The sequence below is a fragment of the Canis lupus genome, chromosome 35 (assembly GCF_048164855.1).
Source record: "Canis lupus baileyi chromosome 35, mCanLup2.hap1, whole genome shotgun sequence".
Classification (NCBI taxonomy): Eukaryota; Metazoa; Chordata; class Mammalia; order Carnivora; family Canidae; genus Canis; species Canis lupus.
This window is the reverse complement of record NC_132872.1, coordinates 17,169,425-17,192,547: the sequence shown is the minus strand read 5'-3', so window position 1 is coordinate 17,192,547 and position 23,123 is coordinate 17,169,425. Positions and strand designations below refer to the sequence as shown.

The 23,123-nt window shown below is 38.2% G+C and overlaps 1 protein-coding gene across 3 annotated transcripts in view; it reads right to left on the bottom strand.

Moving 5' to 3' along the window:
* Positions 1-23,123, bottom strand: part of MORC1 (MORC family CW-type zinc finger 1) — a 181,382-nt gene that overhangs the window by 63,982 nt on the left and 94,277 nt on the right. For all 3 annotated transcript variants that reach the window (XR_012024102.1, XR_012024103.1, XM_072811549.1), the window contains exon 18: positions 4,739-4,981. Coding sequence is in view for 1 of the 3 variants with exons in the window: in XM_072811549.1 (XP_072667650.1) it covers positions 4,739-4,981 (243 nt within the window). In the remaining 2 variants the exon portion in view is untranslated. The remainder of the gene's footprint in view (positions 1-4,738; positions 4,982-23,123) is intronic.

Below are 23,123 nucleotides of genomic sequence, written 5' to 3'. Positions count from 1 at the left end.
TTAACCTATAAAATTTATCTCACCAAGATTATATCTGGATCACTGTCACTTGTTTCAACTCCAATCAAAGCCTTGCACTCCTGCATAATGTTTTGACTCTGCTTCCTATTCATTTTCCAAGATATTAACAGAAGATATATAAGGGTTAGTAGCAATCACTGGTATACATTAAGCCACATTTATTCAGCCTCTATTCACTTCCATACAGAAACAAACTTCTGTGGGATAAACGGGGAAATTCAATTTCTGATCTTTGCCCTGAAGAAGCATGTGATTTAAATAAGCACTTGTAAAAGTTAAATAACAATACACAACAATAAAAAAAAAAAAAGAGTATCAGGCAAATTAACTGTGAAATGAGTGGCTGAGACTATGGGGCTCCACAGTGAATCAAAGGGCTTATAGTATTTTGCAAATGATCTCCATGAATTACTGCCCATACACTGAATAAATAATGTCTGACATGGATATACACATTGTTCTTAAAATTTATGTATATGTTGCTGTAGGGACATAAGACATGCATTCACTTCAAAATATCTCTGATGGCTTTCTCTCCTGTAGTTCTTAATCAACAGATACTAGGCATGCTTGGTATTACATGAGATGTCTGCAGTCATTTTTTAAAAACAAATCCTCATATTTGAAAAGATGAGAAACACCTGGTACGAAAAAAAAAACAAAAAACAAAACGTGTGATGCAGGGAGAAGTCTCCTTTGACTGGAATGGCTACAGGTAGACTCAGCTTCTGGGGAGCAAGAACTGTGTCAGTCTGAGTCCTTAGCACCTGGCCCAGCATAAATGCTTAACATGTGTTTGTTCAGTGAAACAGATTAACGAAAGGCACTGAGAGAAAATTAAAAGGAATTAACAGCTGCAGATGTAAGAAACAACAAGAATATTATTTTTACTGGGAGTCTTGCTTTCAGGAGATGAGGGAAACATGGTTTAGGATGAAGAAGGTAGAACCTTCTGAGAAACACATGGGTGTGATTAAAACAATTCTCTAGGAAGAACAATTAATTACTTGGGTTAATAAAGCCAAACTGTGGTACATTTAAGCTAAAACATTAGCTAATTGCAGAGCCATTGCTATCAAGCTTTCGGAGCACATTGTAAGACTGACGCAGAGCATATCTGCCTTCCTAATTCCATGTGCTTTCTAAACCTCCTCTGGTAGTGGTAATGCCCGGTGTGCTTATTAGACAGGATATTAGGTATTTACTGCAAATAATCCTCAAGTAATTGCAAGTTGTTTCAGTTGCAGTTTAAAACTTGGTTGGCTAAACTCATTTTTCAAATGTTAGGGAATTTCAGAGTCTCCTGATCTCTCTGCCTCGATTCTAGATTTTTGTCTAGAGTATCTTCTGAAGTGAAATTATCTTACATTTCCAAAAGTTGACATACAAACTCTCTCCATGTCTTCACCTTCTTCTTGCTAATAATTCCATTCTAATCTGGTTTCCATCCCCTTCATGTCAACAAAAAAACAACAAAATTCTTCCTGAGATCATCCCTAGTACCCCTAAGTCGTTAAGTAAATGGACATTTTCAGGCCTTTCAATAGAATCTAACCTCTCTGACTACCTCTCCTTGAACTGACATTTTCTCCCTCTAGGCTTTACTGATGAAACAAGCTCCTGGTATGTCCTCTTCCTGTCTGGCCATTCCTTCACCATCCCCTGAGCATGCTCACCCTGACAGCCAGCCCCTAGATGGGAAAATCCCTCAGCCTTCCGTCTAGTTTCTCTTCTCTTCTTACTCTTACTCCTCCCTTGGCATGTCCTCTTCGAGGCTTCAAACTACAGAAACTGATTGCCCCTCACAGGCCCAGCCACTTTCTAGGATTCTCTATTTCAAAGAATGGGACCACCACCCAACCAGGTGCAAGAGCCAGAAACTGTCCTAGCCATTTCCCTCTGCTTCACCTTCTAAACCCAAAACATCACCAACGTGGGTCAGTGTCCCCTCCTCAAGACAAACACACAAGGAACACACACACACACACACACTCACTCCTCTCTGCTTCACCGCCATGACCCCAGCCCAAGCTGCCAGTGCTTCCCCACCAGACCACTGTTAACAGCTCCCCCGACTGCTCCGCCCACACATTGCAGGCTTCCACGCTCAGCCAGCAATCTTTTCTAGAGGAAAATATAATCACATCACTTCCATTCAATGGTGTCCCATTGCTTTTAGGATACATGCAAAACCCCTTGTCAAAGCCTAGAGGACCTGCATGGTTCTGCTCACTTCTACGCATCTCCCACCTTAGCCCCTTTCCGTCTCCACCCTGCTAGAGCTTCTTTGCTTTCTTAAGATACTCTTTTTCACCAGCATCCTTTTTTCACACGTGTCTGCATTGTTTGGAAATGCTCTTCCTCTCTTTTTACCAACTGGAACTCAAGCCTAAAAATTCAGTCATCATTTTTTCAGGATTTTTCATCATTTTTTTCCAGTCAATCTTCCCAGGCAGGGTCAAATCCCCTATTACAAGTACTCATGCTACTAAATCACTAAAAACTGCCACAATAGTAGTTTACATTTGTCTGATTATTGGAATCTCTGCTCTAGGTAAGTTTAACATGGGTAGGGACCGTGTGTGGGTGTGCTCACAGTTAAATCCCCCATAGTTGGCTAGCATACTGAATGGTATACATAATAGATGATTTCATACACACACCTCACACTTAATGAATCTCTATATTGAAAGTCTAAAATGTTTTAACACCTGTGCACACTTCAACTTCTCAATCATTTATATGTTTTAACAGTTTGCAATCTACTCATAAAATATGTCAACAAATTCCAAATCTTGAAACTGTCCAGTTAACAAATGGAAATCAGGGTTAAAAGAGATATGACTATAAAGTGATATAATAATTTTTATATTATAAACATGCAGTATTTTAGACATGGCAAAGGTTAAATAATTATCTCCTGTATCTATAAACTTGTACGTATATAATTCAAAGTAACTATGACAAATAATTCTGTCAATTGTAGATAGGGTTTTTTCTATAGCCTCAAAGAAAGATTTAGGGCTCAAATTTCAAAATTACAGGGAACTGGACTTCAAATATTTTAAGAGAATGAGTTACCCAAAAATGTAATGAGAAAGGTGACCTTAGGAGGTAGTAAGTTTCTGTCACTAAAGATTTTCTAGAAGAGTCTATACACTGTTTGCCAAAGATTTTATAAAAGAACATGTGAGATATTTCCGCAGTGTAACAATTGTTCAGGATAATTCCTTTTGAAAGAACAATGCCTAAAACATCTTGTCCCCCATAATGCTTAACACAGTATCTCTACACAAGGCAAAGTTCAGTAGATATTTGTTGATCAAATTAGTTTACTGCTTTCAGAGCCTATGGCAATGCATTTGAATATTTTCTCTGGTAACTCATCTCTACCTTTTAAAGGTAAATTTAGTTTTGGGATATAGTAAGAAGGCATTAGAAATCAAATTTGCTAAACAAGGCAGATAAACTAGACAATGCATTTTGCCTTATAAAAATTTTTAAATGGCGTGAGATATTGTCCATTACAACCTCCAACTGAATCTGGCACAAGGTAAATGACCATTCAATCATAGGTATTCTTATTATTATAAGCTAAATCTGAGAACAAGTTCTCAAAAAGGAATTAAATAAGAATAATATTGTCAGAAATGTGTGGGAAATATCAGAAAGGGAGACAGAACGTAAAGACTGCTAACTCTGGGAAACGAACTAGGGGTGGTGGAAGGGGAGGAGGGCGGGGGGTGGGAGTGAATGGGTGACGGGGTGACGAGCACTGGGGGTTATTCTGTATGTTAGTAAATTGAACACCAATAAAAAATAAATTAAAAAAAAAAAGAAAAAAAAGAATAATATTGTCAGAATGAAGGTGAAACAAATTCATTTGGAAATTGTGGGGTGGTACATTTGTTAAAATCAGTCTTACCACTTAAATGGATTATCGAGTTCATATCCCATTTTTCCAGAACCTTGACTACTGGGGGAACTACCTATTATAAAATTTGGCTCAGCATTTTTGCTCTAAAGCACTGAATGCAGAATCCTCAAGATTACAGGCTTACTCTCTATGAATACTTTTCTCTGAAACACAGATTTTAAATCCTTTTCCCATGCAGGCACTCTTTGGGGCCCTTCATTTGGCTGAGCATTACATACTGTGCTGATGTGCTGATATGAGACATCTGACATTTCCTCCAAAAGAGAACAAAGAAGAAAAAATAGAAATTGGGACCTTATTATGCTGAGTGAAAGAAGTCAATTGAAGAAGGACAATCATCATATGGTTTCACTCATATGTGGAAGAATATAAGAAATAGTGAAAGGGACCATAAGGGAAGGAGGGGAAACTGGGTGGCAAAAAAAATCCGAGAGGAAGACAAACCGTGAGCAACTCCTAACTCTGGGAAACGAACAAAGGGTTGCAGAAGGGGAGGTGGGTGGGGAGATGGGGTAACTGGGTGAAAGGCACTAAGGAGGGCACTTGATGGGATGAGACTGGGTGTTATATGTTGGCAAATTGAATTTAAATAAAATTTAAAAATTAATTAAGAAAAAGAAAGAAATTGGGACCTTGTCCTGGAAACTGAGAGACAATATGTATGTATGCTTTAATTAGGGTGCCTTAAAAACATGACAATGAAGCAAAACTTTACCTAATGCTATTTCTAGAATAAATTAATTACTATACATCTGTGGATAAGAAAAGAAAAACAAATACCTGGGACCTCTGGGCTAGTCGGGTGTTTTCCGGCAGGGCTGCTGGATGTCTGTGTTGTTGAGGCTTCACTTTCTTCTGTGTAGACCTCTTCATTTTAGTGTCCAAAACGTACTCCACATCAGAGTCCAACCCTTCTGTGTTTGTCTTCCTGCCTCTGTGGCTGACAGAAAGCTCAAAGGATGCAAGAGACTCTTCATTCAAGTCATCACCCCAAGGCCTGAATTTCTGTGTTTTCGTACTTTCCTTAAATAATAAAGATCATGCTTTCATTATTTGGTAGCCACCTTATTTATAATTAATTATAATTTCCCTCAAAACCTGATGGTATTGGGTGATACTTATTACTCATAAACACTTTAAAAACACTTTAAAAAGCAGAGCTGTAGAAGATGGACTTTAGCAAGTATATATCATTGTGACGGCTCATTCAGAATTCAATTCCGTAGAGCTGGCCTGAGCCAAGAAATCTTCTGATTCTGAGGATGCAGACTTACGGATGGAGGACACAGTGTGCTTCCTGACTTCCTCCCAACAGAGGTTTACTTGCCTTTGGTTCCCTGGTGCAAGCATGTCAGTAATCTAGCTCAGGGTTGGCTGGGATTTACCAGTCCTGTTGGAAGTATGGAAGTATTCCTGTTGGAAGTATTTACCTTCCTGTTACGAAGTATGAATAACTAAAGTTGCAGTTTTCCACGTGTGCTCACGTTTGTGTGTGATTGGTATAACTGAAAAGCCCTACAGGTTAAAAAATATTCTCTCTAAAATGTAAACTTCAGATAACAGACATTAGAAGAATATAATGTAATTGGATAATTGGACATTTGGGAAACACAAAGAAACAATGTAGGAATTACATAGAAAACATATTTCTAGGCAAATACATATCCATAGACTGAATTAGTCAATGTCTCTCTCTATATATACGATTACATATGTACACAGACACATATATAAACCATAGAAAATATGGAAAATACATTAAAATATCTAAAATGGTCATCAACTCCAGACAGTAAGATAATGGGAGATTTAAATTCTCTTTTGTATCTTATTTACTTTATTCTGTAAGTTTTTCCTATTAAACATGTATCACTCTAATAAAATCAAAAAATAATAGTTAAAAATATGTATTAGTGCTTCACTCTCTGAACCTCATTAACGATGGTGACACTTGGCCCTTGATAAAAGTCTTACCCTTCATATGGGAAACATGACACAAATGGCTAAATCCTACTTTAATTATTCACCTTAGATGTTGAAGTTTGGCAGGTAGTAGTGAACTCAGTGATCCTACTTGTTGGTACAAACTGAGGCTTTTATAGAAAAAAAATCATTAGACGAATGTAAGTAAAAAGAACTTTCAACTGGAATATTACAATAATTCAATAATCTTCATTTCTTAAAGGAGTGTCAAGATTGCACATCCTCCCTGATAATTTAAGGGGTCCCTTTTAGTTTAGATAAGCTGCAGCAGTGTTGTGATCAGTGGCAACTGGGTAACCTAAGAGAATGTTTGTCAAAGCATCACAGACCAGATATCTCATGAGCAATTTCAGGGCATGACTGTATCAAACATGTCTCCACAGCCCCTGTCTCCTTTCTCTGGAGACCCTTTGTTCCCTGCTTGCAGGTCCCAGCATCTGGAATGAATCCTGACCTGCAGCAATAGCTCTGTCTAGTTCAGAGCTTGGGGTCAGAACTTCAAGGGACTTTTGAGGGTAGACTGCCTTTGATTGTGTCCCTTATAACTGGATGCTGCTTGTACTTAGAGGCACATCTAGAGTGAGAGGAAGCATTTGTTCTCCCTGAAAAAAAAAAAAACCTTTAAAACTAGTATTTTGTGATGATGATGGTCATGTTAAAATGATGGGATGTTAATGAAACAGAGAGAAGATGGAGAGTAATACAGGACCTGCACCCAGGCTCAGGTCCACTCCCCTTGGGATATGACCCAAGTTAGGGGTCTGCTTGGACCTCCTTTATGGTGTACATCCATTAATGTTTACTGTGCCACAAACACCAGTGTGGTAACCAGCTCAATGGCCAGATTCTCTAGGACATTAAAATTTACTTTCCTCTTCTAAGTATCCTTCCCCCCAAAAACTGAGAGTCCTGACTGATTAAAGGTTGGTTCTGCTCTCTGCTGAAAACTTTTCTGATGTGGATGGCCTGCACGGATTTTGAAATGGTCCCTTTTTCTCTGTCCTGAGACCCAAATGCCTCTTGGAACATTCCATAAACTGCAGGCATCTTTCAAGACAACCCTTCCAAAATGGAATTATGTTACTTCTATACCACATCACCCTCAACCGGTACTTCCTGGTGCATTTCCTCTCCTGATTAGAGACATCACCAAACACCCAGACACCATGGCTGGGTTATCTTTGGGCCATCGTCACTCTCAATCCTCTCCACTGAGGAACTTTACAGATTTCTCCACTTCAATCTTTGAAATCCAAAATTTTGTACTAGCCTCAAGTCATCAAATTGTATAAAGCTTTTTATCATCTCTTGATTGAACTATTTTCTATCATCTTATTTTTCTTGCTTCTAGTTCACTTCCCCTGATCCTCCAAAGAATTCATTGCTTTATCTTCTATAAACTCATAGCATTATTTCTTTTTGTTTTTTTTTATTGGAGTTCAATTTGCCAACATTTAGCATAACACCCAGTGCTCATCCCGCCAAGTGCCCCCCTCAGTGCCCATCACCCAGTCACCCCAACCCTCCGCCCATCTCCCTTTACACTACCCCTTGGTCATTTCCCAGAGTTAGGTGTCTCTCATGTTTTGTCACCCTCACTGATATTTTCATTCATTTTCTCTCCTTTCCCTTTATTCCCTTTCACTATTATTTACATTCCCCAAATGAATGAGACCATATAATGTTTGCCCTTTTCTGATTGACTTATTTCACTCAGCATAGTACCCTCCAGTTCCAGCCATGTCGAAGCAAATGGTGGGTATTTGTCGCTTCTAATAGCTGAGTAATATTCCATTGTATACATAAACCACATCTTCTTTATCCATTCATCTTTCGATGGACACCGAGGCTCCTTCCACAGTTTGGCTATCGTGGCCATTGCTGCTATAAACATCGGGGTGCAGGTGTCCCGGCGTTTCATTGCATTTGTATCTTTGGGGTAAATCCCCAACAGTGCAATTGCTAGGTCGTAGGGCAGGTATATTTTTAACTGTTTGAGGAACCTCCGCACAGTTTTCCAGAGTGGCTGCACCAGTTCACATTCCCACCAACAGTGTAAGAGGGTTCCCTTTTCTCCGCATCCTCTCCAACATTTGTTGTTTCCTGCCTTGTTAATTTGCCCCATTCTCACTGGTGTGAGGTGGGATCCCATTGTGGTTTTGATTTGTATTTCCCTGATGGCAAGTGATGCAGAGCATTTTCTCACGTGCATGTTGGCCATGTCTATGTCTTCCTCTGTGAGATTTCTCTTCATGTCTCTTGCCCATTTCATGATTGGATTGTTTCTTTGCTGTTGAGTTTAATAAGTTCTTTATAGATCTGGGATACTAACCCTTTATCTGATAGGTCATTTGCAAATATCTTCTCCCATTCTGTAGGTTGTCTTTGAGTTTTGTTGACTGTATCCTTTGCTGTGCAAAAGCTTCTTACCTTGATGAAGTCCCAATACTTACAGAAGTATATATAAGTAAGTTTTCTTCACTTTTTTTGAGGTAGAGAAAAATGGTAGTATACTGTATATGCAGTCTGCATCTTACTTTTTCAGTAAAGATACATCCTAAAGATCTTTATTAGTACTTAAAAAACTTCTCTTTACAGGTTCATCATATTCTAATGTATTGTACAATTCGTTTAACCAGACCTTTTGTTAAACATTTAGGCCTTCTCAATATTTTACTCTACAAAGTATTTTGTAATGACATATAAAATAGGTAATTTTGTAAATAGATAATTTTATATTTGTATAAGTATGTATATATGATCAATTTCTAAAAGTGCAATTTCTGGATCAAAAGGTTTATGCATTTGTAATTTTGATAGACACATTGTCCCCACCAGGCTTTTTGGTGGCTCAGTGTACAGTCATCCTTGTGAATATTTCAAGAGCACTGATAAGAAGTACATTCCCTATTTTGAGAGTACAGAGTATATATCATATATACATTATTATTATATATTATTGATTATTTAGATATTCCTAGGCTGAAGGCCAACAAAGTTTCCTATTACTAGCAATGATTGACTCTTTCTCCATGCATCATTTGTAGGTTTTTGCTTTATGAAACTCAACACTACATTAGCTGATATGAGAGATTGGTAACTGATATATCTTCATTATAAATTGAAAACTTTAACTTAATGCCCTTCCTTGGACATTTAATGTGTTTTTTCCCTTGAATTCCAAACCAATAGTAGGCTGGATCTCTATTTTACTTTTGTACACTTATTTGAAATAACATTTTCAATTTTTCTGCATTGCCTTTTTAGATGGGTGTCTTGCACATAGCACAGAATCGAGTTTTGCTTTGTGATGCAATCTGAAGTTCTTTGTCCTTTATCAAGCTAGATTTAGGCCATTTGTATTTAACGATAACATATATATGGGTGGTATAGTTGTCATTTTATTTTGCTTTTATCATTTCTTTTAAGTTTTTAATGATACAGTCCATTTTCTTTTGATTTATGTGGGTATTTCTGATATTATGAAGGGATATTTTCCCCCTACAGGCTACCATTACAATGTTAATTTTATAAAACTTATTCTTAGGGATGCCTAGATGGCTCAGCGGTTGAGCGTCTGTCTTTGGCTCATGTCCTGATCCCGGAATCCGGGATCGAGTCCCACATCGGACTTCCTGCATGGAGCCTGCTTCTCCCTCTGCCTGTGTCTCTGCTTCTCTCTCTCTCGTGAATAAATTAATAAAATCTTTTTAAAAAGGAAATAAATAAAAAGTAGATGGAGGAGCAATAAAGGACATCAGGGGAGGCCTGGCTGAAATTTGCTTTTTACTTATTTTCCTCAAAAAGGGATTCTTGAGTTTTTTTCCTATTTTTTCAAAACTGTTTGTAGGCTTTTATTTGAAAGATGGTATAGCTAATATAAAATTATTGGTTTATACTTCAAAATCTTCGAGTTCTTACTTCACTGTCACCTGAGCTGAGTTTTTCATAGAAAATCTGAAGCGAATCTGAATTTGTCTCTTTAAGTGATTTGATCTTTATGCCTACTCATCAAAACATTTTATCTTTTTCTGTACAGCTGAATAACTTTTCCAGGATATGTCTTATTGCTGACTATTCTTAGATAGTTTACCCTACCATGCAGCATACTGTTTCAAATATGTAGCATCAAGGTTTTTTGTTTGTTTTTAATCAAAAGTGTTCCTGATTTATATTTTCAAAAATGTGTTCTTCCCTTACTTTTTCTTTAAAGAGTATTCCAGTTATGCAAATACTCAATCTCCTTCTATTGTCATTTTCCTTGTAATTATAAGGAAGTCCTTCCTAATTTCTATTCATTTTATTTGCTTTTTCAGATTTATCCTCCATAGCAGGGGATAGAAAACTTTTTCTGTGAAGGGCTAGATAGCAAATATTTTAGACTTTATAGACCATATACAATCTCTGTTGCATATTCTCCTTTTTTCAATCATCCAATAATGCAAAAATCTTTTTTATCTTAAGGGCCATACATGAATAGGTAGCAGACTAGATCTACTCAATGGGTAATAGCTTGCTGACCCCTGCTCTATCCCTATTGCTTTTATCCCCTGCCTCTGTATTCTTTCCAACTGTATGATTTATTTTTTCTATTTATATTTTCTATTTCTTCTTTGAGTTCTACCAAATCATGTTTCATTTCCATTGTCTCTTGCTGTTTCAACATCTCTTCCTAAGTTCCTATATTTCTTCTTAGACGTCTTCCTTCATAAAAAAACAAAAAACACCACCAACAACTTATTTTTTTTTTACTAAGTAAAAAATTGTTTCTAAATGTATATGTAAAATTTTCTTCTGAACTGCGGCAACACTTTCTTTTTTTACATTTCCAGCTGTATTGAGCCATAACTGACATACACTTCATTGCGCACAACTCAAGTGTACAATTTGGTAAGATGTGACATATGTATATAGTCATCATAATAATCAAGATAATAAACATACTGATCATGCTCCAAAGTTTCCTTGTACTCCTTTGCAATCCCTCTCTACACCCCTTCCTATCCTCTGATCTTTCTCTTAGTATAGATTATCTTCATTTTCTAGAATTTTCGATTAAGTGGTATCATATAGTATGAATTTTTTTTCTGGTTTCTTTCAGTAGGAAGAATTATTTTGAAATTAATCCATGTTGCTATATGGATCAACAGTTCATTCCTTTCTGTTTTAGAGTAGTATTCCACTGAAGAGACCATAATTTGTCTTTTCACTCATTAATGGTCATTTGGGTGACTTTCAGGTTTTGGCTATTCCAAACAAAACTAATATGGGCATATGAGTTTTTATGTAGACATATGCTTGTGTTTATATGTGTATTTGCTTAGTGAAGTGTCTGTTTCAAATATCTGCCCATTTTTAAATTATGTTGTCTCTTCACTGAGTTTTTAAAGTACTTTACATGTTCTAGATACAAATCTAGTATCAGGTACTGTTTTATAAATATTTTCTCCCAGTCATTGGCTTGTCTTTTCAAGTTCTTAATCATGTACTTTTGAGAAGCAAAAGTTTTTTTTAAAGAAACCCAATGTGTCATTTTTTTTAGAGTTGGTGATTTTGTATCATATTTTAAAAATCTTTGCAAGCCTTTGGTCACTAAAATGGTTTCCTATATTTTATTCTAAAAGGTTTATAGTTTTAGCTTTTACATTTAAGGTTTCAAGATAATTTCAGTACTGAGGTAAAAGTCAAAGTTCACTATTTTGGGGGACATATGGCTATCCAAGTATTTTGGTATCATTTGTTGAAAGGTTATTCTTTCTCCCATTGAAATGTATTGGTCCCTTTACTGAAAAACAGCTGAACATATACATGTGAGTCTATTTATGGACTCTATTCCACTGCTCTCTATGTCTCTTTTTACATCAATACCACACTGTCTTGATTACTGTAGGTTTATAATAAGTCTTGACATTAGGTAGTGAGAGTCCACCAACTGTTCTATTTCAATGTTATTTTTACTGCTGTTGGCACTCCACATGAATTTTAGATTGTTGGCAATTTCTACCAAAAAAAAAAAATCTTGCTTGAATTTTGATTGAGGTTGGGTTAAGTCTACAGACCAGTTAGGGAGAACTGACATCTTAATAATATTGAATCTGCAAACCCATGAACATAGGTTATCTCTCATTTGTTTCATGTAATTTTTTAAGCAATGTTTTATAGTTTCTAGTGTACAGGTCTTGATATCTTCTTTTAAAATTTTATTTATTTATTCATGAGAGAGAGAGAGAGAGAGAGAGAGAGAGTGGAGAGACACAGGCAGAGGGAGAAGCAGGCTCCATGCAGGGAGCCTGACATGGGACTAGATCCCGGGTCTCCAGGATCAGGCCCTGGGCTGAAGGCAGCACTAAACTGCTGAGCCACAAGGGCTGCCCGGAAATATTATTTTTTTAATTTTAACTTTCAATTGTTTGCGCTAGTATGTAGAAATAGTTGATTTTTATATACCAATTTTGTACTCTGCAACCTTGCTAAGCTCACCTCACCAGTTTTAGTAACTTTATAGATTCCATCTGATTTCCTACATAGACCGTCACAACTAAAAAGAAAAAGTTTACCTTTGTTGACAATCTGAATGTCCTTTATTTCTTTTTCTTTCTTTCTTGCACTGTCTAGAACTTCCTGTACAATGAATGCTGAATTGGAGTTTAAGAGCAAACCTTCTTGCTTAATTCATCTTAAGAGAATTTAGTCTCTCACTGTAAGTACAGTTCTGGCTGTAAGTTTTTTATAGATTGCCCTTTATCACACTAAGTTTTCTTCTGCTCCAAATTTGATGTTTTTATCAGAAATTGATGTAGTTGCTTCTTTTTTGTCATGTCATTTATATCTTACTGGATTCTTTTCCCTTTTTTCTTATGGAATGATATCTTGTTTATATTTTACTGAAATGTTTTTTTCTTTTGTTTTTTGTCTTTCTCTTTTTCTTTTTTTTTTTTAAGCTGCTGTACTAGTTCATTTCTTAAACATATATGAGTTAGGTGTTCTAGGACTAGCTCTTTGCTAGAGTTTTCTATAGAAAGAGAGGATAAGATTCTAGACAAGTTATTTTTTTTAACTCCACAAGTCATTTATTTTCTTCTCATCTTTATACATGCATGCGCGCGCGCGCACACACACACACACACACACACCCCTCGGCAAATACGACTTGTTGAATACTTTCATGTGCAGTCCACATCTCCTTCTGTGAACCAGAGTAGGTCCAGGAGGGCTCCTGTTGCCTTCTGGCTATAGTAGACAGTGGCTATCTCTTTTCAATCCCCAGAAGTACCCTTCTTCACTAAGTGTATTTGTATTAATTCCTTAGATGTGCTATTGTTGGGCTCTTTCTTCCATTTCTTTCCCCTACCTCCTGTGGAGTTCCTCCATTATCTTGACAGCTTTGAGCAACAACCCTGAGCAATATTTTAGTATATATCTCCTAGTACGACTGAAATTGGAGTTCACATTTTTGTTTTCTGTTTTCCATGTTGCTCAAAGAAGACTTCCAGAAAAAGAATGGGAAATGCTATGTCTGTCTAGCCACATTTATACCAGAAGTCTCTTCTTATAACACTTTTTCGTCTCTTTATGATGGTATCACACTACATGGTAACAGGTGTGTCTGTCTCAATAAATTGTAAACTTCCAAACCCATTTTTTATCTGTAATACCTAATACAATGTTTAGCACTTTATAGGTGCTCAATAAAACATTGATAATTGATGATTTTTCAATCAATTTTTTTATTTTTCAATAAATAGATGCTCCCAGTGCTTATGGCTCATCTATTCCATACAGTTGAAACACAGCCACAAGTCTATTCTGCATGCATAATGTGACTACTTCTCCAGTCATGTTGGACATTATCACATCTTTGAGATGCTTTATAGGAAATGCTAGTATATACTCTCTTCCAAAGTTTGTATCACCCTGGGATGAGCTTTGTTCCCGATACAGCAAAATGGATTGAGCCTAGCCTAGGAACTATATTTGATTCAGTTCTCTAATTTGGGTTGTCTCATTTTTGGTACTGGCTTAAAGATAATGACTTTTGTTAGTTTCATTGTAATGACTTTTGATCTATACTAATCACATCACTAAATTAGAATTGTGGGTAAATAAAAACGTTTATAAATTACATAAACTTTCCTCTTCTATGACTAATTTCAGAGTTGTGTTTCGACAGACGAACTTCAGATATTATGGAAAAACACAGCAAAAATTAAAATGCCTCAGCTGCATTTTGAACAGAAAAACATCAAAAGTAGTGGCCAATAAAACATTTTAAGGCAATACGGGAGCCAATACCAGACACTGAAATGAGTTCCAGATGCCTGTAATAATGCCTCCAGATAAAGGCAAAATTCACTAGTAATTAGAAGAACATAGCAGTAATTAGGGGACGAGGCATTCAGTGATAGCCACACTGAGTATCTTTCCCTGCATGATTCTATACCCAGAAAATTTCACTACAGTATAAATAATTTCACTATATTTGCAGTAAAGGTATAGCATATCCTTAATAATACTGGATCCAATTATTTTAACTGAGTACTTTTCATCTTTTTCCTTAATTTCATCACATGCTTTCCTCCACCTTGTAACTCCAGGAGTTGCGCTCAAGTGAACTTAGACCAATCTTTCCATCTCTCAAACATTCTCCAGCTCTGAAATCCTTTTACTTCCTTATCATTTATGGTTCTTCTAATTCTCTCAGGATTATAAATGCTCTTGATAGCTACTGAAACTTTTATTCTCCTTCAGTTCTTCTCTTTTCTCTCAATTTATCACACCCCCTCTTGGTTTTCCTTCCATTCCCCATCCTGCCTGAGAAAAACAAGTCATCATTTCAGCTATGCTCTGCTACACCCAGGAAGATAAACTCCAGCCTTAAATCAGTCAGATCACTAATCACTTTCCTTGTCTGCTCGGAAATTTCAGGCTGCTAAAATTTGCATAACTTTTGAACCCACACCACAAAAAAAGGCACAGTTCTCATCTTCTCTGGACTTCTTCTTTTACTATCCTTAGCTCTGTCCCTCCTGACAAAGATTGTTCCAAAGCTTCATTATGCCCTGAACATAAAGCTTGCCTCTCACCTCAGCTGATGGTCCTATTCTTCTTTAGAAAAAGCAATACTAGATTATCATTGTTAAGAATCATATCCTTTGAGACATGTGGGTGGCTCAGTGGTTGAGCATCTGCCTTTGGCTCAGGTCGTGATCCCAGGGCCCTGGGATTGAGTCTCACATCAGGCTCCCCAAGGGGAGCCTGCTTCTCCTCTGCCTGTGGTGTCTGCCCATGTCTCTGCCCCTCTCTCTGTGTCTGTCATGAATAAATAAAATCTTAAATAATAATAATAATAATAATAAAAGTATTTTAAAAAGTGGACTTAGTGCAATAACCACATCATAATAGATACAAAAATACTTGCACACTTAATTTAATAACCCAGCAGAATTAAAGGGAAAAGACTAAAACAAAACACTATAAAAGTAAGGTTTGCAAAAAAGGTTTTCTAAACCATTAAGACAAAAAGTAGGGTATTTTAGTTTCATCTATTGAAATACCTTCTGTGGAAACAGGGATAACATATAATTAGTGAACTAAAATAAATCGGCACACGTAAATGTACTAAATGAAGTTGACCTTAACGAAAAACGTTACCAGTTCCTCCAAAAGTTTTCCTTATTCCAAAGGGTAAGAGTAAGATTCCAGGACCCCTCCCAAATAGCAAAGAGATACGTGTGTATGGAGGGGAACAGAAGGTGGGTGTCCCCTCCTATATAAACATCCAGATTCCTTTTTTTTTTTCTTTTCTTTTCTTTTCCTTGGAGTTCTTTACCAGTAGTACAAACTCTGGTATATGTAGAACATCAGATCTGACTCATCTCATCCATTGCCTCCAAGATACAACTTAGAGCAAATGCAAGTCAGCACAATTATTTGCTATAATTAAATAATAATTTTCTTTGCTCCAGAAACTTCATGTTTATATTCAGAATAAAATAAACAAATATAGATATTTAAAACTTAACAGCTTGTAACGAAGATGGGCAATATTCACAGGCTCTAAAATTTCGATGAGTCTTTAAAAACATCTAGTTTAATCTCTATTTATTTATTTACTTATTTATGAGAGAGACAGAGAGTGGGAGAGAGTCCCAAGCAGGCTCCACGCTCAGCACAGAGCCTGACATGGGTCTCGATCTTGTAATCCTGAGATCACAACTAGAGCAGAAATCAAGAGTTGGACAATCAACCAACTGAGCCACCCATGCACCTTTAACCCCTTTCTTTTTATTGGGGTAGGAGATACTAAGATCAAGGACTAGAGACCTGAGACAGGCGTGAGGTCTGCTGCTTAGGAACAAGAGCTGGGACCTGCAGTTAAGGGCCTGACACTAGGCCAGTGCTGCCCACCATTCAGCTCCCTCCACCATCTTTAAAGAACCCCTAAGCATCCTCCCTCTGTACCGCCTTCCAAAGAGATCACTGTCCTCCAATATCTGCCTAATAGAGACAGAGCTCCTCAAAAAGAAAAATTATGTTTGCTGCTAGCTATTAATTTCTCAATTTCTCCCACACTAAAGACCTATCAATCTAAATGGAAAGATATCAGAGTAGTTCAAATAGCTCTGAAATAATCAATCTCATATTTTAAGTTTATCTGTATTCCTCTCTTGCTTATGTGACTTAAGTAAAGAGAGGCGCATGGCTTAATAACAGACTGAGGAGCCTGGAGCCTGACTGTGTCAGAAGAAATCACAGTTAACCAGTTTCTTAACTCCATTCTTGGCAGCTATTTCTCTGTGCCTCAATTTCCTCTTCTATGAATGAGAAATTATAAAAATCATAGGACTGTCATAGGTTTTAAGTGAGTCAGTATGCTTATAGCACCTCTAACAGAGACACATTCTAAGCACTACTGTCATTTAATCCTTTCATTCATCCTTCTCCTTTAGATTCCTCATCTATGAGAGGTAAACAAACCATTTAAGAGACTCTTAACTATAAAGAACAAATTGACAGTTGATGGAGGGGAGGGTGGATGGGGGGATGGGCCAGATGTATGACAGGTATTAAGGAGGGCACCTGTTTGGATGAGCACTGGGTGTTGTATAGAAATGATGAATCAGGGCAGCCCCCAGTGGTTCAGTGGCTTAGCGCTGCCTTCAGCCCAGGGTGCAATCCTGGAGAGCTGGGATCGAGCCCCACCTCGGGCTCCCTGCGTGGAGCCTGCTTCTCCCTCTGCCTGTGTCTCTGCCTCTCTCTCTCTCTCTGTCTCTCACGAATAAATAAAATCTTTAAAAAAAAAAGAAAGAAATGATGAATCACTGAATTCTATTCCAGAAACCAATATTGCATTGTATGTTAACTAACTAGAATTTAAATGAAAATTTGAAAAAGAAAAAAAAATTCCTCATCTATGTAATATGTACAGTTAATCATTCAGGGTAGTTTTTTAATTCACCAAAATATCCATGATTATGGAAATCTTGGGGAAGAAATTGGAGAGGAGAAGTGAATTGGAAATTTAAAAAAAATGCAGTTATCTTTTACTAAAAAAATTCCTGTGGAGATCAAATGGCACAAGTGGCCATTTGCTTGTTTTGGCCATTTGTTTCAAGTGGCAGATAAACCAAAGAGCAAATGAAGCTTTGGCTTCAAGACCCCCCCCCCCCAACATAGGCCCCTTCCAAGGCTCTGTTCCCCAACTTCATATTTATATATTTTATAGTTTTTTTTTTTCTTGGGGGGGGGGTGCTGCAAAACTGTACAAGCTTCAAGGTCCAAAAAACTAGATCTTCCCTTGTTCAGAAACATTTTAAATAATACTTTGTTATTTTCAAATGCCAGGAATTATTACTAATGGTCTTGACTAGAAGACCTCCTTGAGGATTCTCTGAATAGAGGAAGGATGATTCTAGATCATTATAAGGAAAAGGTCATGGGCAAATAACAGTTAATCCTCTGTGTCTGCATTAGAGCCCCCAAGTGTGTCAAGAGACCACCCTGTTTCATTCGAAGGCTGGGTCTGGGAGAGCAAGCCTGAGACAGGGGGCAGGGGAATCAGCACTCGCTGATCGAGGACAAGGTAGAAAATGGAGGTTACACTTGAACTTCACTCAAGCCTACAGGAGTCAGGATAGAGGAAGGGACCAAATTCAAAGTAAGAATATGATCAGGTGGCAAAGAGTTAACTGTTAAATCAGGAGGCACAAGATATGAGGTTTGACTTCAAAATCAGAACAATCGTGAACCTGAACTGAAAATGTGAGGCTGGGTCCTGAGTGAGAGGGGAGGTGAGGTCTAACACGATGAGAAATGGGATCCAAGCTTAGAAGGGGGAGACACAGGAATGCTGGTGCTCAGGGTGCACAGGGTTCCTTTAGAAGGGACTGAAGAGTAGCCTGCTTTGGAAGGAAGCCAAATGTCGGCACCTTACTCTGAGCGGTCAGGAAACAGGCCCCGCAGTGCTTCTGGGGCACCAGGCAGCCTCTGATTGTCCCCCAAGAGCATGCACACTAATGAAAACTGGTTGTACATGCAGTTAAGGCACCCACAGAATTTTTATAGGGCAGAGATCCAATAGGTGTACTTGCTTCGAAACCCAAATTAGTATTCTCTCCAGTGAAAATCATTTCAGCAAACACCTGAACTTCTATGCTCTCCGTCTCTGTGGATGTGGGCAAGAATGGCTCACTGACATGCTGAGCGAGGGAGGTAATGTGGCAAGACCGCCTGCCCCTGGAGAAGCTACTTCTCTTCTTCTTGGAGGAAGGAGGAGTTCCCTTTGGAATCACATTCCTATGGGCCACCAGCAGCCGCACTGGGTCCTGTTTGGGAGACCCAGGAGCAGACAACAATGGATGAAATTTCTTGATCCCAAATTCCAGGGCAGAATGGAGTAATCTGTGAAGCCAGGAACAGGGGGTGTCCTGGGCTCCTCACACCACACTGCTCCCTGCAGTGTCCTGCTCTGGCTGTCTTGATGTGCCTCTAACTACTGGCACTGCCCCAGTTTGTTCAGTAAGCCACAGTGCTGTCCTGTCAGGAAGCTTGACATCAGCGCCTCAGGAAAAGGATGAGTTAGAAAATAATCTGGACAAGCAACTCCAGTTAAGAAAGTGAGTATCTTCTGGTAGCCATCTACTGTGCCCAACGCTGAGCCAGGTGTGGTGATGGGAGGTACACGAGAGAAAGAACACATGATATCCATTCTCAACGAACTGCTAAACTACTCTGACAGAAGCAACTCACTTAATATTTCATTTGCTATGCTGTGAGCACAGGGCCCGCAAGTGTGAGTATATTATGCATTATTCCTTTTGGAAAAACAATGCATCACCACAGAGAAATGAGATCTTTGTACCAAGAGTAATAAAGTAAAATATCTCAACTACAGTGACTATAATAGCTTCTTGTTAGACAAGGGTCTTTGGGTATCATAAATTTTAAACCATGGCAGTTTATGTAAGAAGGCTGAAAAGTACTCTTGATGAATAAATATATTTTCTAAGGCATCTGTCTCTGTGGTTATACAGATTTGAAATCTCAGCATCCTACGCAATAGTGACACATTTAAAAGATTAAATTCTAAATGGGAAAATGCATTCATACTCTTCATTACAAAGTTGTATTCAGATATGCCATTTCAATTTGAAAAACATAGCTAAAAGTTCAGGAAGCCTTCTTTGCTCTATATTTAATGCTAAAACAACCAGTGTGGGAATTGTCAGATTACACTATTTCATTTTTTTGTGTCCACGGAAGCACTGCAAAAGAACAGAATGCTATTGCTGGAATTCCTTTTCAACAAGCACGACATTTTACACAGGCTCTGCACTTGATGCCAAGACCATGATCATGGCAAACAAAATCCAAATACAGTCTCTATAACTCCCATACAAATGCCACACCTTATTTTGACCAAGTGTAAGAACACTTTGGTCTCCAATAATATATGCAGAAAGAGTTAAGTCTAACCTTTGCAGAGTCAATCAATTTGGTAAAATGGAAAATACTTGGCCTTGGACCTATTTGTGAAGAGTTCTGCATAAATCAAATTATTCCTTCAATCCTTCATTCATCGTTTGGTAAGTACTTAGTACATGAAAGGTCCAGGCGTAGGTTTTGGAGGATGGAGAGATGAATAAAAATGGTCCCTTGTTTCTAAAAGTTTATGGTTTAAGGCACCTGGGTGGCTCAGTCAGTTAAGTGTCTGCCTTCGGCTCAAGTCATGATCCCAGGTCCTGGGATCAAGCTCCGCATCAGGCTCCCTGCTCAGTGGGGATTCTGCTTCTTCCTCTCCCTCTGCCCCACCCCTTGCTTGTGCGTTCTTTCTCTCAAATAAATAAAATCTTTAAAAAAATTTTTTTAAATAAAAGTTTACAGCCTAAGAGGAGACAGAAGAGACACATGAGTAATTATTACACCAGGTAGAAAATAAAACATGTTCTAAGGAAGACCCATTAAGGACAAAGAGAACTGGAAAGAAGACATTTTTACAGGGAGGAAATGAGAAAAAAACCTCATGCAAGAATGGCATTATTTTTAGATCTTAAGGAAGAGAAAAAGAAACAGTGGCCACTCCAGACAATATGGAAGGAATGGAAATGGAGAGCATAGCTAAGGACTAGGGCATGGCTAGGGGAGATCCCATAGAGGGGAGGAAACTACAGATGACCTTGGAACAACACAGGGGGTTTGGGACACCAACACCTGCAGAGCTGAAAGTCTGTATACAGTTTTTGACTCCCCCAAAAACTGAACCACTAATAGCCTGTTGTTGACTGGAAGCCTTACTGAGTCTGAAGTCAAATTAACACGTACTTAGATGTATTATATACAGCATTTTTACAATAAAGCTGGAGAAAAGAAAATGTTATTAATCAAATCATAAGTAAGAGAAAATACATTTACAATACCGTATTCTATTTCTCGGGAAAAAAATCTGCACAAATGGACCCACGCAGTTCAAACCCATGTTGTTCAAAGGTCAATGGTATTCCCAGAAAGGCAAATAGTGTCAGATTAGAGAGAGCCTAGACTGTAGGATAAGAAGTTATTACTCAGAAAAGATGAACCCAGAAAGCCCTATAGGATACATAAGTGATACAGCACACATTGCACAAGCAGGGATTATCCAAATATATGCCCATTAACGTTACTTATGTATAAGTGAGTAGAGCAGGCTTTATTCAGGGAATCAAGTTATGATGTTTTATAATGACTAAAGGCATTAAGTGGATTTAAAGTGGTACCAAAACCCCCTGAACGAGATGCACCTAAAACTATATCCCCTGTGCATGATTGTGATGCAGTCGTCCTTGCCATGTAATAAAAGGTAGGGCAAATTTGAGGACTGGAAAGCTCCTCAAATTCAGAGAAATTGATTTTTTATCTCTACTCTATGGTTTTAAAAGTACTGTTTAGGTTTATTGGAAAAAAAAAACAGAATAACAATTATCCAGATAATAGGCTACTTAGTAGCTGAGCAGTCAAGAGCAACAGGATGAAAATGAAAATGTTTCACCGTTTGGCCAGCAGGTGGCACTTGTCACTCGGTATAGAAAACAGCAGGTACTGAGAAATGAACTTGAACCGCTGAGTTAGGGACAGATTATTCATTCATCTCTCCAGAAAGGAGAAAGAGTGGAACGGGCTGTTTCAGAAGCACAATCTATAGGGAGGGTCTTGGGTTGCTGACACAGCTCATCAGTTTACATCTTGAATCTGAGCTCTCCCATGAGGTTACTGAACTTAAGTATTTCCCTGAACAAATATGTTTTGCAGTTTATCAGTTTGTTGCCTTTGTAAGTGTTCTTAGGTTTCTGACTGTATTTATCCTTATGAGACTATGAGCAGAGCCATGCTGAAATTAGACAAAAAGGAAACACATTCCAACTTCATCATTTAAAAATGTGTGATTGATTCAGTTATTTAACCACTTTGTACTTCTTTTTCTATAATTGATATGACTGTTCTGTTGCAGGGATTACATAAGATACCATCTGTGGAAATGACAGCTTTGGATCTAGCTACTCATTTTCTCCTAAAGGACCGGATCTAACCATTGAGATACCTCTTTTTCCAGAAGAGTTCCCTGACTCACTGTAAGCATCGTCTAACCAGGGCATCAGGTACGTGGCACTCCTAGACCTTAGTCACTCGACACAGCGGTAGGGTGCGTGAGAGGTGGAGAAGGGGCTGTAGCTGTCTGTCCACTTCACGTACTTGTACCATAAAACTCTCTCTCCTAGGGACGCCTGGGTGGCTCAGCGGTTGAGCATCTGCCTTTGGCCCAGAGCGTGATCCCGGGGTCCTGGGATCAAGTCCCACATTGGGCTCCCTGCATGGAGCCTGCTTCTCCCTCTGCCTGTGTCTCTGCCTCTCTGTGTCTCTCATAAGTACATAAATCTTTAAGAAAAAAAAAAAAAACTCTCTCTCTCTTACCATTAATCTATCACTCTTGTTTGTCCTTAACACAAAACCCACAACCCCAGACTCTAAGGTCCAGAAAGGGCTTTGATTTACCTAATCAACTTTTCATTCTCCACAGCAGGATGCCTTCAGCCATGAAAGATAAACTACAAGACAGTAAGAAATGGGATGTGCAGATTTGGGTTATTTTTATATTTGTTTCCCAGTCTAGTCAATGGATAAGTAGGCACTGGTAGTGGGAGGCAGGAAGAGAGAACAAGAGGGAGCAGACCGTAATTACATGGCATGCGCCTTATTATTTCCCGATAGGAGAGAATGGGCACCACCAGTAAACACAGTGAATCATGGTAACACACTAGCCAGTTCCCGATTTTCCCGTGGCGTCTACCCTACACCTGAATCATGCCTGCACTGCACCTGAACGGCACTAGTGTCCTGTTTTTCTGGCTTTCCCACCCCTGCCTGGGTTGCATTCTAACGGAACTTCTTTTAAAAGGCAGTCAGGAAGGGAGTAAATTCACAATGAATATTGGATGGTTTTGAGTCTGGTTTCTGGCATCAGGCAGCTATCACCAAAATACAGTTTTTGAATACTTTCATGGGTTATTTCTGTGAAAGGGGAATTGAGGTCACCTTCTAGAGGTCTTCTATTCAGCAATTACTATATTTTATAATGAGTTTCATGTCACACAGATGCTGAGTCTATTTTTTAAAATATGTAAGTTTAGCATGTAATTTAAAAAACTGGCAC